General features: G+C 48.8%; 1 protein-coding gene across 18 annotated transcripts in view; it reads right to left on the bottom strand.

Annotated features, from left to right (window-relative positions):
* The window catches only part of PTPRS (protein tyrosine phosphatase, receptor type S), a 128,191-nt gene that overhangs the window by 44,129 nt on the left and 69,979 nt on the right, over positions 1–14,083 (bottom strand). For all 18 annotated transcript variants that reach the window (XM_021378966.1, XM_021378964.1, XM_021378973.1 and 15 more), the window contains 2 exons: positions 13,223–13,333; positions 682–951 (listed from right to left, as the gene is read on the bottom strand). In XM_021378966.1, coding sequence (XP_021234641.1) covers positions 682–951; positions 13,223–13,333 — 381 coding nt within the window. The remainder of the gene's footprint in view (positions 1–681; positions 952–13,222; positions 13,334–14,083) is intronic.

Below are 14,083 nucleotides of genomic sequence, written 5' to 3'. Positions count from 1 at the left end.
TGCAGGGGTTTAAACCAGTTATCTTCATAACAGACAGCCCAGTGGTCCCAAAGCAAGGAAAGGTTTCAAGCCAGCAGTATCCCCTCCACTGGGGATTGGTGCATGGGATCCCCAAAGACGCATGCACAGATCCCAGCACATGGCACTCATGGTGCACACGTTTATCTTCCCGCTCATGCTCACATACACATGTACATACAAGCTTGTACCAAAATGGACTTACATACATGCAGTCAGGCACCTGCATGCCCATACAGACACTTTGCTCTGACTCACATGCACACACATTCATGCACCTTTGTTTCATGCATGATCACGTCCCACATCCATCACAAGCAGATCAGTCATGTGCTCACTGCATGCAGGCACACACAGACACGAGCAGGCACAGCTCCTCGCACATCCAAATGCAGTCCCATGCTGACACACCCACTCATGCACTGGCGAAGGCTCACAGGCATGACCACGGATCTACACATGCTCACATGCACAAACGTGATGCGTGCCCACACTGGCTTTGCACACGTGCTCAGACGCTCTGGAACAACCATGCACCCAACACGTGCCTTGTACATGGACACACCAATGCAGCAGCTCACTCATTGTGTTCGCGCTCCTGCAGACATGCACAGTCGGGGGACCCACGCACTCGCTCACGCAGGCGTGCTCACACTCCCTTACATTTCACCGTGATCTGAGCAACGGCTTCTATGACTCCCAGACTGGACATGGCCACACACGTGTAGTTGGCGGAGTCCTTGACATCCGTGAGCTCCAGGACATTGCGGCCCACGGGCATGTCATCTTCGGGCGTCAGGTCCTCCGCTCCCTGCATCCACTTGACGTAGGGCATGGGCGAGCCCACTGCCACACAGGTGATGTTGACGTTGCCCCCGGGCATGATTTCGTGGCTGACGGGGAGGATGGAGAAGCGAGGGGCCACGCGCCGAACTGCGGACGAGACGCACAGAGGTAACAAAAAAACAAAACGAAACGAAACCAAAACCAAAAAAAAAAAAAAAAAAAAAAGAAGAAGAAAGAAAGAAAAGAAAAAAGAAGAAAAGGGAGAAAAAGAAAAAAGAGCAAAAGATAATTTAAATATAGATGGTGTTTGTCGTTATTTATTTTCTTCCTTCATTAAAAAAAAAACAGAAATCAAATAAACTAAAAAATCAAAAACCAAAAACCAATAAAATTAAACTTCAAATAAATGTTTACTTCACAAACAATATATAGAATATAGACATAAAAGCGGTATTTCATAGCAACAGGGTTCCATTGATCAAGATTAGACCCATCACAGCACAGATAAATACACAAAAATTTATTAGCAATTTCTCATCTTTACAGGCAAAGAGCTGGCATGGCGAGCCTTGAAAATCTCCTCCGCTGGGGGCCCCCAGCTCCCCGCTCCCCCCAGCTGCGGGGTTGGCTTGGCCCCACTGCAGGAACCCGCTCCTCCGCCACCACGGCCCGAGGATGTCCCCAGCCCATGGGTGGTGGCGGAGAAGGCGGGCGCGGAGGTGGAAACTTCTCAAGATTTCGCCTTGTTGGAAAGGCTAAGTCTTGCGGTGAGCCATGGGATCTAACCAAGAGAGACGCAGCACATCCCCAAATGGGTAAAATGTTTAACTGGTGGTTGAGTGTGAGAGCCATCCCCCTGGGGAGAGAACGAGCGTGGAAAAGATGAGAAACTCTAATGAAATTTTTGTGGTTTTCGGGTATAGAAACCCTAACAAAGCCTCTTTAAGATCTGACACGGTTCCATTGATAGATGCAGCTCTCAGAGTCACAAACATCATGCAAAATAGGTAAAAAAGAGACAGAGAAAAAGAGAGAGAAAGAGAGAGAGAGAAAGAAGAAAATGCAGAGAAATCGAATTTATGGGCGCTAGCAAATGCCCACGTGGATACAGAATAGGAAGAGAGCGACAGAGGAAGAAGAAGACAAGGAGGAGAACAGGAGGGGAGGGAGAGAAGAGAAAGAGAGGGAGGGGAGGGGGAAACCCACTTTAATGCTGCATACTTTTCTAGCTGATGTGACCCAATGTGGTGGTTCACATTGTCACATCTCAGCCCTGGCGGAATAATAAATAGAATAGAATTAATAAGAAAAACAAGGTAATGAAAGTTTAACGTTGAGAAAACAGTGACATGTTCTGTGCATCTCCTCAGCAGAGAAGTGGATGCAGCTTCCAGACCTGACACGGTAAGAACATGGACGCAGGGGACAGTATGGTTTCCTTGGCTCCATTTTCTGAACTAAGGGCGGCCGAGGTGGGTGCTGCTCCTTCGAAGGAAGCAGGAGAAGGGACAGAGGGGAGGAGGAGGTGGGTCAGAGGGGCCATTAGGAGGGAGTTGAGCACAGAGCCCCATCCTGCAAGCAGAGGGAGAAGGACCCAGACCCTAAGAAGCGGCAGCAGCCCAGGGAGAAAAGGAGCAGGAATGCTCCCAGCTGGAGAGAGAGACATGCACTGAACAGCACTCAGGAAGGGGCAGCAAGGGGCAGGAGGAGTGCTGGGGCCTGCAAAATACCTGTTCTGATGTCCTGCTCCTCTGCGCAACCTCTCTAAAGTTAGAAACAGCTGCATTCATGCAATAGCAATGCAGAGGACTCAGAGCTAAGCCTGCAATCTGTCTTCCCAAGTCCCAGCGCCTTCTGATGCCCCTGGCTTTTTGTGTGTTTACCTCCCTGCCCACTCCCCTGGCTGCCACTCAGCACTGGGATCTTTTCAGGCAGGAAGGGTGCTGCCAGGACAGACAATGGCTGTTTTCCACTTAGTGAGATTTTGTTAAATGAAAGCCAAATATGGCTCCACTTCCTCCCACAAAATGACAAGGAGATGTCTTCATAGGGAGGCATTCTCACCATCATGCTGCCAGATCCTTTTCTGCAGTTACTGGTACTCAGGCACCAGAGAGGGGAGGAAGAGAAGACTTCCAGCTTTAAGGCATTAGGAGCTTGGACATGTCGGAGGGGAATTCCTGCATGCACAGATTTGCGAAGGGGACGGACAGCACGCCCTCGCCTGCAGTGCAGCTGGGGAAAGGACACGAGTGCAGAGAGAGGGACTGCAAACTCACCTGGGCACTACCACTAGAAGATGGCTTTCTGCTTACAGAAAGGCCTAAGGAGAGCACCATGGTATTGCAAAACCTCAGGCATCAGTACGGGCTCACAAGAGCAGGCAACGTGCTTCTTGCTCCCTCCTGTCAAACCTACATGGAAGATCTGTAGCTGCCTACTGCATCCTTCCTTCCACTGTCTGCTATGGGAGGTACCACAATTCAGAAAATGGAGCCACGTGAAGACCACACCAGTCACAGTCTGAGACAAAATGGAGAGAACTCAAAAAGAAACAAGTGGGGTCAACATGCAGACAGATCTAGGTGGGGATGACTCTTCTGAGGAGGGGCTGACATGTAACCTTCTGGAGAGGGGAGGCAGGTGGGGAGAGGTGAGGAGAAATGGGGAGACGTCCGCCGGACAAGATCCAGCCAGCAAACAGCATCAACAGCAACAAACAACGGCAGGTGGGATGCAAACACTGAGTTGTCATGGAAACAGAACAAGACAATTAATTCAAACCGAGGCTAATCACAAAGAAATAAAACCAAACTAAAAGAGGAAAAAAAGAAAAGAAAAAGGAAGAACAAACCAGAATGCAATAACTGAAAATCATCATTTGATGTATGGCGGAGTGTTGAGAATCGGAGTCTGAAAGGGGGCACGCTGCTGTCTGTGTGTTTTTGGCAGGGAAAGGAAGAGCCACTCACAAAACACAAGCTCAGGAGCCCAGCCATGAGCCCACCTCCTCTGCACGTCCACGTGGGAAGTGATTCTCACCGCCCTCGCGGCACCCAGGGCTTAAGGTCAGCTCTGTGGGCTTTGGGGCAGCCTCGCTGCTCGGCTGCTTTAATAGCATTCGTCACTCTTAACTAATGGGAAGCAGCCAGGACATCTGGTGCCAGCTGAAGACACCGTGTGTTCCGTGAAAAGGGAGAATTTGGATTAGGGTTACTGGCAGATGAATGCAAGAACAAAAGAGGCAGTAGCATTCCTGTTGTGCATCCTGGTTCCAAAAAAGCTACACACTCCTGCGTGTGCACAAATGTACAAACATCATACATCAGTCTGGGATGTGAAAACAATTCCAACGCCAGCTGAGGCTGGAGATCTCAGCGAGTCCCTAGGTACATCCCGGCCAGGGCTCAGGGCTGTGACAACAGCATTTACTGTAACAGGAAATACTTGTAGGGCTCATCTCTGGACACTGGGAACCATGTTACTGTTTGATTTAATTGCCATACCACTCTGATGTGACTGCTGACACGAGACTTCTCAAGCTGAGAATCTCTGGGTCAGCGTTTGGGTCAGAGCTTAGGAGGAGAGTGGTGATGGGAAGAAAGCTTGAAGTGCAGTGAGAGATTGAATCGAGAACAATTTCAGCTCTGGCTCCAGCTGGGTTTCATGCATAGCAGCTGAAAAAGTGATTTCCATCTAAAAATGCAGAGAAATGAATCTTTCTATTTTGACATCCAACAAACTCAAAGGACTGGAAAGCTAAGAGGAAGAACTGCCCTCTCTGGAATGGAAAAGTTGAGATGGGGCACTCAAGGCTCCATTTTATAGACCACTTCTCTCACACTCCAGCAATTTATTGTACATCTCATCTCCCTTCCTAGGGCTGAGCTCCCTCTGTATGTCTCAGACAGGAACATCCCACTTCTGGAGCAGGGCAGCTCTTTGCTCTTCCAGAAATTTAGCCTGTTTTTCCACTAGTACTCATTTACTGCCTTACAGGAGCCGCAAAGCAGTCTTCCAACCTGGAGACAATAGCATTTCTGAAGGCAGTCTCTGATACTGTGCAGAATTTGCATTAAAAATATCCCAAGTGACAATGCAGTGCAAAGATGGCAGAAGTCACCAACACCTCCGCTTGCTTCTCTTCTTTCCCATCAGACGCTGAGGGTGCAGCCAGACCAAGGCCTCCAACTCCTACTGCTCTCAAGAAGCACCTCAGCCCCGAGTTTCAGGGATGTTTGGTTTCCATGACAGCTTTGTCAAACCTATATTACAAAGCCAACCTTACATGCATACATCAGTGCATGCTCCATGTGCATGTGCAACATCTCCTGATAGACACACACAAGCAGGCACACACAAACGCACATTTTCAATGGCCAAAAAACTCTCAGGTGCTTTTTTCAAACAAGGATACAGCTCACTGCTGACAGAACCAGGCATTAGAACTGGAGCTGGACACTTGTGATGCAAATCAAACAGCGCAGAGAAGCCATTTCTGAGGCAGAGAAAGACTTCTTAAGTCCAGATTGTTATGAGTTTGTTTTATGCTGTCGGGTATTTCACACAGCCAAATGTGCCCCCCAAATCCTCGTTAGTTTGCAGTAGAAACTGAACAGATCCATTGCCTTTCACAGCCTTTAAAGCCAATTGGTTTTGCTGCTGCTCATCGATACAGAGAGGTTAAGCCAGTTTGTGTTCTGTGAGTGGCATTTTTGGTGCATTATTCTTTCCCACAAAAAGGTACCAATCAACATCGCTCAGGTTCCCCCCCACCATTCCGTTAAAAAGAGAGCTGGGGTCCCCAGGTGAGAGACATTTTGGAAAGGACAGGTTTACAGACCTGATCGGAAGAGACACTGGGAGATCCAGGGTTGACTTTTGCAACACCAGAATCCATCCTTAAAATGCGTTCCCAGGACGCTGCTAGTGAGAGAAACCTGAGGACCGCCAACCAGCCCGTGCTGGGGACACCCACCGGTTCCACTTGTTAAGCCCTTTCCAGATCAATTCAAGGAGAAAAATGTTGGAGGAGCAGTGAGGTGGGGAAAGGAGAACGTACTACACCAGATCCCACCGCTTCAAACCCCGATTCACATTAAAAATCAACCAAAAGATAAACATACTTTATATCTTAAATTAATTGAAAAAAGGAAAGAAAAGAAAGTGGAGTGAGTGGTTGAAAGCACCAAACAAAACCAAATGGTATTAAACATTTTGACACTCAGCAAGCTGCTGCTCCAAATGAGGTGAGAAGGCGGACATTATTGGCCATTTTGGTGAGACAGGAGTCATTCCGTCTTGCTCCAAAATGAGGAGGGGTAGGGGAAAGGGTGCCAAAATAATGTGCAGCCTCTACATTATTAGTGAAGCTTAGATTACACCTGTCCTCCCCTCCCAAAAGGTGGTGCGTCCCTGCCCCGGGCTCTCCCTCTCCCATTCCAATTCCAAAATGATCGCGCTGCGGTGCGATGCTGCTTGGGTTTGGATTTCTGACCTCCGTCCCTCCAGAGGACGAGACGCTTCCCTCCTTGCGCCCACCTCCTTCCTAATTTCCTTCATGGTAAATAAAAATAAGTAAGTAAACAGGTAGATAAATAAAGAATGAGACCAAGGCTTGGAATTGGTCTGGAGGAAATCCATTACCTTCCCAATCGTTGTTACTTTTCCACTTAACAAAACACATTATTTGAGTGACAGGCTGGTCGAGTATCTCTGGTCTTTTGCAATTCTTTTTTTTTTTTCCTGTCTGTTTTTACAGGATTGAACCCAATTGTTTTTCAAGCAGATCCGTAAAACTAAACAGAGGCTTTGCTATTTTACTTTTGTTACTTTAATTTGACAAGGTGTAATCTAATTTTTTCCCCTAAAACAAAGAGAACAGCAATGCAAAAGGTGTAAGAGACACAGGCAGGCAGAGATTTCGAGATCAGTACAGCACAGTGTTCCTGCAAAGTGCCCTCTATAGAGATATACACAGATATACATATATATATAGTTTTGATTTGTTTTTTTGGGGGGTGGCTTTTTGTATCCATTTCCTGATACCCTTGAGAAATCCTTCTGCAGAAACACAGCAGATTTGTTGGTTTGGTTTGGTTTGGTTTGGAACTACAGTTTCAGAGCTGAGGACACCCCAAACGCAGACAGGGCGCTCCCCCACCCGTGGAAGTGCCAGCGTGACCCAAATCGTCACCAAACGCTCCCTCTCTGAACTCCAGCGCCTGGAAACCAGCACTGCAGGGGCAGCTGTACGAATGGTGGTTCTGCCTCCCTCCTTGTCCATTAAGGAACTGCCTAATGCAAAGCTAAAAAGGTATTCCAGTTCCTACATTTTAAGATATCAATGACTGTATTGACCTCGTGGACATTTGTGAAATCTACAGTGCAAGTGAAATTATTTCCTTCTAACCTCTAAAAGGTACTGAGAGCTAAACAGCTTAGCAGCTGTTCCACTTGTTTATGGAGGGATGGGCTGAGGAACCAGCAGCTCTGCTTTAATGGTCAAATTATACGAGCTGAACTTAACCCAGGAGCGGGCTAAGGGCTACATTACTCCTTAAATTAGTCAGATTTTAATATATTTTGAAGCCGTATTTCCTGAGGTCCTACGCATGCTATTTCTGCATTTTCTACGGTTTTTATTTTAATTGACTTGAACTAGTTTTGCTACGATGTGTTTACCCCTGGCCTGGTTTCATCTTCAGCCTCTGAATGAGTTGAGGTTTTCCAGAAGGCCCCGAAAAATACTGGAAATGTTCTCAGCAGGAACCTGGCTGCAGAACTGCTTCTGGGTGCATGAGCACCGTGCTTGACTCCAGCAGCGGCAGAGGCACAACCCAAGCACTGTGCTGCTTTAAATGCCTGTTGAACCATTTAAATACCTCTGTGCTTGAAAAGAACAGAGCGACCAGAATCTTGAGCAGAGGGGAAAAGGGATTATCCTTCCAGCACCGCAAGTGCTGCCTTTTGTAACTCCTGACGGGTCACCGCTGTGTGAAACAGGGCAAGGTTTTGAATTCTGGTAAATTCAACCACGGCCGTTTGTCCGGCACCAGCAGCAGCAGCTCTGCAGAGGTTGCTGAAGCACAGCTCTGCGGTGCGCTGTTCCTTCCTCTGTCTGTAGTGAAGGAGAGCATGCAGGGACGGTCCTTGTCCGCTGAGCCAAGCAGCTGGGTATTTGGATCAGCGCAGCACAGACGTAAGAGCTTAAAGCTCTCAGTTAGATGGGAGCTACAAACTGCGCCATTTCAAGGGAACAAAACAGCTGTGGCCACAGACCTTGGACAAGCACCACGGGGCACGGCTTGGATGATTCACTGATTCCTGCAGAAAAATACTGCTGGGTTCTGAGCCTGGTTTCACCCATCAGAGTGCAATGAGCATCTCAGCCCTTCTGGACAAGACTCAAAGCCTGTTAAAACGCCATAAAGGCTTCCTTGTGCCCCAGCGGAAAGAAGGCCACCGAGTTCCACCTACACTGTGCAAAGAGAGGCAGCAGGCTCCAAACCCTAACAGCAAGAAAGACACTTCGTGTTACACAGGATTTCCCATCAGACCTTCCCTGCAATCACTAGGGGCCAAAGTCTGACAGCATTTCTATCCCTGGGCATACAGAGAAGCACCTCCTTTTGAAAATCAGATGAGCCATACAGCTCCCATAGAAACCAATGTCCCCATCTTTAGAAGTGCTGATTTGCCCACCAGAGCTGTGCCCTCCTTACACTGCCTGCAGGTGAAAACTGGCTTACACAGAACCTTCCCAATGGCCCGAGCTGGTGGCACAGCTCCTCTCTCCCGCTCCTGATCTGCTTCTGTGGCTCTCCACAAAGACACTTCTGCGTGTTGAGCTTGGAAATTCCCTGCTTGCAGACTCTGTTATTTTGGACTGTGACACAATCTGATCCGTAACGATACACAATGCAAACCCTTGGCCAATACTTTCAAGACCATGCCCCTAACTCCCATCAGACCAGGTAACCACACTGGGCGGGTTTCAAGTCTCTGTTTCCTTGCCCAGTGCCATTCCAGCCTACAGTGACTGCATTCAATTTAGCTTTAGTTTATTGTTGTTGATGTTATTATTGCTTTAACAGTTCTTAAGGAAGAATTTAATCTTAAGACCTTCTCAGACCACAAGTGATTCTAGCAGCAGCAGTGCAGTTAGGGCACATTAGAAATATTTCATAAAAGATAAAATAAACAAATACAAAAATAAACTGTGTATAAATCCCTTTTTAATTGCATCTAAATCCTGAAACTCAAACTCCTATTCATGAAGGAAAATCCTGTGATTAGTGGTGATTAACACCTTTTAGTCCCAGGCAGGAGGGAGGTGGGATGGGAACACCTTATATCAAATACTATTCCTTCTCCCTCGCTCTTTTTAAATAGAGCATGTCTTTTTTTCTTTTTCTTTAAATAGAACACTGGGGCTGGGAGATGTCTTTTGGCTGTTGCTGGCATTAGGCAAAGTTAGAAGAGCCACAGCTGGCTGCTCTAAAAGACATTATCAACAGTGCAGCATTTCGGAGAGGTACCCTGGTACCTACGGGGGAAGGGGAGAGACTTGAAGGGGGGGGGGGGAATACCAGTACTGAGGGTCCGAGCACTGAAATCTCAGTATTTTAAGAAAAAGAGAAAGAAAGACAGAGGGAAAGAGAGAGACAGAGAAAGAGAGAGACAGATACTGTGTCAATACTGCACTGGATTTCTCAAAAATCACACAGCTTTAATACCTGTACACTAGGAAAGCCACTCCTTTGGTAGATTATTGAGTAGTGAGGACTGATGGGTGGAGGGAAACGCATAAACAGGGACGGAAGGGCATTCAATTCTGCACAGGGCAAAAGCACCAAGCACCAGAGGTACAACTAACACACTGCAAAAACCCACCTGTTTACTATCCCATGTGGCTCGCCCACTCAGGATGCACACATGGGAGGCAACAGAAGCTTAATGGGGATAAACAGGGAGATGAGAAGAGGGAAAAGAGGCATTTTCAGCTCGAATGTAACTTTTCAGATTTCTTATTGCTGTTTACAGTAGGAATGCAGCTGCCAGATGTGCCCCTGCAGCATCTTTCGTGTCTACTGCTGCTGCATTTCTCTTTCCACACTCCTCTCCAAAGGAGGGCTCTGCCTTATCTGGAAGCGGCATTTCGGAGCTCGCCGTGCCGCGGTTTTCAAGGTGCCCGCGGGCGGGCAGTAACGGTCCAATGTCAGGGAACAAGGAGGGCAAACGGGGAGAGGCAGAGCCGTGAGATCCGGGGAGGGCTCTCCTGTGAGGGGCAGACACCTGCGTGCGGTCAGGCGGGGACGGAGCTCTGTCCTTCTGCGCACCAGGCCGCGGCAGAGCAGCTCCTGCGCACGGTGCCTCGGTTCTCAGGGAGCGAGCTCTGCAACGCGGGGATCGGGGCTGTTCTCTGCGTGCAGGGAGTGGGGAGCAGCAACCCCCGGCAAACGCCAGGTGGCACGCGCCCCAGGCCCTGCCCTCGCTCCTGCCTTCCAACCATCTTTTCCACTTCCCAGGTCCCTCCCTCCCCTCACGACAAAGGCTCGTCCCCAACAGCAGTGCTTCCACGGACAGGCGTTAGAGCTGTGTGACCCCTTCCTGCTGAGGACTGGGGGTTCGGTTACCACTGGGGGGGCAGGAACACTGGCTTCTCACAATGCGTTTGGAATCAACTACAGCACAGCATAACCAACCAGAACTGAAACGGGAAACCAAGAGAAAGCAAAAAACCCAACGGAACGAACGATTTAGAAAGAAACTGTAAATCCACTTCAAATCAATCAGAATCGTAGAAAAGGAAAAAAAAGGACAAACCAAACAGAACAAAACAAAAACTATACATATTTATATACAGAAAAAAATAATTCGTAATTAATTTAAAAAGTGGCATGCAAAGAAGATTGTTACATTCTCCTATCATGCATCAGGCCCAATGTCCAAACGGCAAGGTAACCATGACGACAAAAAGTGCAAGAACTCAGCAACATTACCAAAGGATGCATAGAGGCCCACAATGCAACTCAACTCATCTCCGCAAGACCCGGGAACAGCGGGTCTCGCTCATTCGCTCATCTTAAAGATTTCTTGCTTTTTCTCTTTTTATTTTATTTTTTTTAAATTTTTATTTTTTATTTTCTCTTAAGAATGTAAAAATGTGGGTAAAGAAAGTAAAAAAGAAAAAAACCACACCAACCTTCTCGTAGCTCTGAGGGATGTTAAGGGGGTTTGATGCGGAACACAATGACATGAGGAGAAGAGAAAAATAGGGGAAACACAGAGAGAGTAAAAAAAGGCCTTCTCAAGGCTGTCAGCTGCAAATTGATTGTTGTTTTTTTTCTTTTTTTTTTTTCTCTTAACCAAAATAAAAAGAAAGGAAAAAAAATGAAGATAGTAACGACCCTCCTTCCTCGCCTTCCTGCCTTCCCCCTCCCATCCATGCAGGCCGCAGCAGCCGAGCTCTGCAGGGTCGGCCCGTGAGCAATCCTGGCTCAGAACCGGCGGCCGAGGGGTGCCGACCTCCAGAGCTCCCGGCGGGGGGAGCGGGGGCCGCAGTGGGGGCCCTGCACAGCGCCCAGCCCCGGCCGCAGCCCCGCTGCCCCTGCGCTCCCCCAGCCCCAACCCGGCTCTGAATAAGGAAAAGGAAATCATTAGAAGGAGAAAAGGAAACCCAAAGCGAAACATTTCCTCGCAATGTTCAAACTTACAACTCCTATCCCAGGTGCTCTATAGAGACAAGCGTGTTACGGGAGAAACAAGGCAATTGGAAACGCGGGAGTGTTCGAGACTCTTTCAAAACAAAAAAAACGGGAAGAAAAAGGCGCGTGAATGCTCCCTCCCACCAAAGCATAATCCACTGCAGAAACCTGTTACCTTTCCACGATAATAACAGACAAGAAACAAGGAATTAAACAGCATGAGAAGCACCCGACGACGGCCGAGCCGCCTGCGCCCCGCGCTCCTTCAGCGGCCACGGGGACAACGCAGCTACGGCCACGTCTGCGGGAGGGTTCCGAGGGGCCAGAAAGGGAGAGGAAATTTGTGAAGAAAAGAATAAGGAAAAATCCCCACCTTTTTTTTCTTGATTCCTTTTTTTTTTTTTTTTTTTTTTTTTTTGGTTTGTTTGTTTTAAAAAAAGAACCCCAAACATTCCAGCTAGTCTGCCCTGGATTAGCATCATATCCAGATTGCCCCGGATTAGTCTCAGGAACTGCCCTGAATGAGCATCAATCCGGATTTGCATCCCAAAAAGCAGCATTTCAGGGCCCGAGTGACAGGGCAAATTTCAAACTGCAATTTTCCAGCTGGCCACAAAAGGCTATTTAAAAATGTAGCTTGGAAACGTTAAATTATTAAAAGCCTTCTCTCCATGTGCATGTGATTTAGTGAGCGTGAGACACGAGCGAGAGAGAGAGAGACAGAAAGGAGCGCACGCGGAGCATGGCTGTGCGCGGGGCTGCAGCGGGGACGTGGGTGGGGTGGGAGGCGCTTCCTCTGCCGATGGGATGGAAATGGGAACAGTTTGCTGGGATGGAATTCTGCTTTTTTTTTTTTTTTCCTCCCAATGGTATTTTTCTTTTTTTTTTTCTTTTTAAAGTGAGAAGGACCGGTCCTGCTCTCTCATTACCAAAAGGGGTTTGCTCTGGAAAGATATTAAACCAAAGCCTCACACAAAATGTTACAGGTGAGAGAGGTTAAAACAGGACAACAAAGAAAGCAGAAAGGCAACTGCCTCCTGGGTGGGAGTACATCGAGGGGGCACTCAGCAGGAGCCGGCCCCCAGTCATCTGCTCCCTGTGTGATACGGGCAAAGGGATCTGTCCCTGAGGGCAGAGATGTCTGCTGGCCACCTCCACTCTCGCCCAAGGAATCAGTGACAAAGTGTTGCTTGCAAAGGGAAAACTGACTGGAACACAGGCAGGGAATGGGGATGCCCCCTCCTGCTGCGACCCGGGAAGGTCCTGGGGAGAAAGGGTCTGGCGGGGGGGCTGAGAGGGTCCTCCCCTCCTCTCACACCCACACCAGCAGAACCGAGACCTTCCCACTTCCAGCCAGTGGGGATTCTTGGTGAGGAAAGGGCATTATGGCCTCTGCAGCCAAAGCTGGGCGCTCCCCCCTGGGCTGATGCTGGCAGATTCTTGGGTCCACTGGTCTGGATTGCACTTGGCTTCACATGGGTGACACAGCCTTGCACTGCTGCTCTGCAGCTCTGGGGTGCTGGCCGGAGACCCCAGCACCAGGGAGGAAGTCAGGGTACACCAGGACTCCCCCGCGAGCTCAGCAGTGCACTGCAGGGATCCGAGCAGCAGCACCAGAGCTTTCCCTGTGCAAATCAGACTGCTGGGGACAAAGGACGGCCACGGGGAGGGCGGTATCTGCCAGCGCTGCGGGCCGACGCGCTCCCTACCTCTCACGTAAAGGTTTGCAGGTGAGGAGTAGCGCACTCCCGCGCTGTTGCTGGCGACGCATTCGTACTTCCCCTGGTCCGTCTCCTCGCTGCTTTCAATCTGCAGGCCACCTGGCAGGAGAGAGGGAGACCGCAGCACAGACAGTCATCACCACTTTGTTTTTAGAGGGAGCAGGAGTGTCAGTGTCTTGCTTTCTCCTCCCCTTGGGCAAACACGCGCTGGAACGCTGCCAGGGCTCTTGGGATGGGAAAGGAACGGCCCTGCCACAATCAGCTCCGGCCTGCACTCAGTGTTACAGCCAGAACGGCCAGCAGGAAGGGGAGACCCAGCACCTGCCTCTGGATGAAGTGTCACTGTACTGAACTAATCAGCAGAAATACCAACTGTTGTGACTTCTGCAATGCAGACATTCTGCACCAGAACTCATGAAATCAGCTTCAGTAATCCGTATTACTGCAATCCCCAGAAATCTACTGGAAGACAGACAGCTTCCCATTGCTGCATCTGAAGCGGTGACCGCGGGGATGACAGGTTTGTTACCCACTGCCCTGCACCCCTGGCGCACTTTTACCAGTGCTGGCTTGGTTTTGTGCCTCAATTCCTGATTCTGAGGAATCTCACAGGGGATAAAGTGTGAAAATCACATTAGTGCTAATGAATATTTTCAAGTTGCGTGTTTGGTCTACACTGACTGGACCAAAAGGATTACATCTTTTTCTTAAACCTGTAAATTATTGGAGTTGACAAGAATGTACCGGGAGCCCATACTGAACACCCCCGTAAACAGACATGCATGTATATGCAGCATGTAACTACATGGAATAAAATTGCCTCATTTACCTCGAAGGGCTTTACTCCTG

This window comes from Numida meleagris, chromosome 27 (genome assembly GCF_002078875.1).
Source record: "Numida meleagris isolate 19003 breed g44 Domestic line chromosome 27, NumMel1.0, whole genome shotgun sequence".
In the NCBI taxonomy this organism is placed as follows: domain Eukaryota; kingdom Metazoa; phylum Chordata; class Aves; order Galliformes; family Numididae; genus Numida; species Numida meleagris.
The sequence above is the reverse complement of the archived record's forward strand: the minus strand, read 5'-3'. Positions and strand labels throughout refer to the sequence as shown.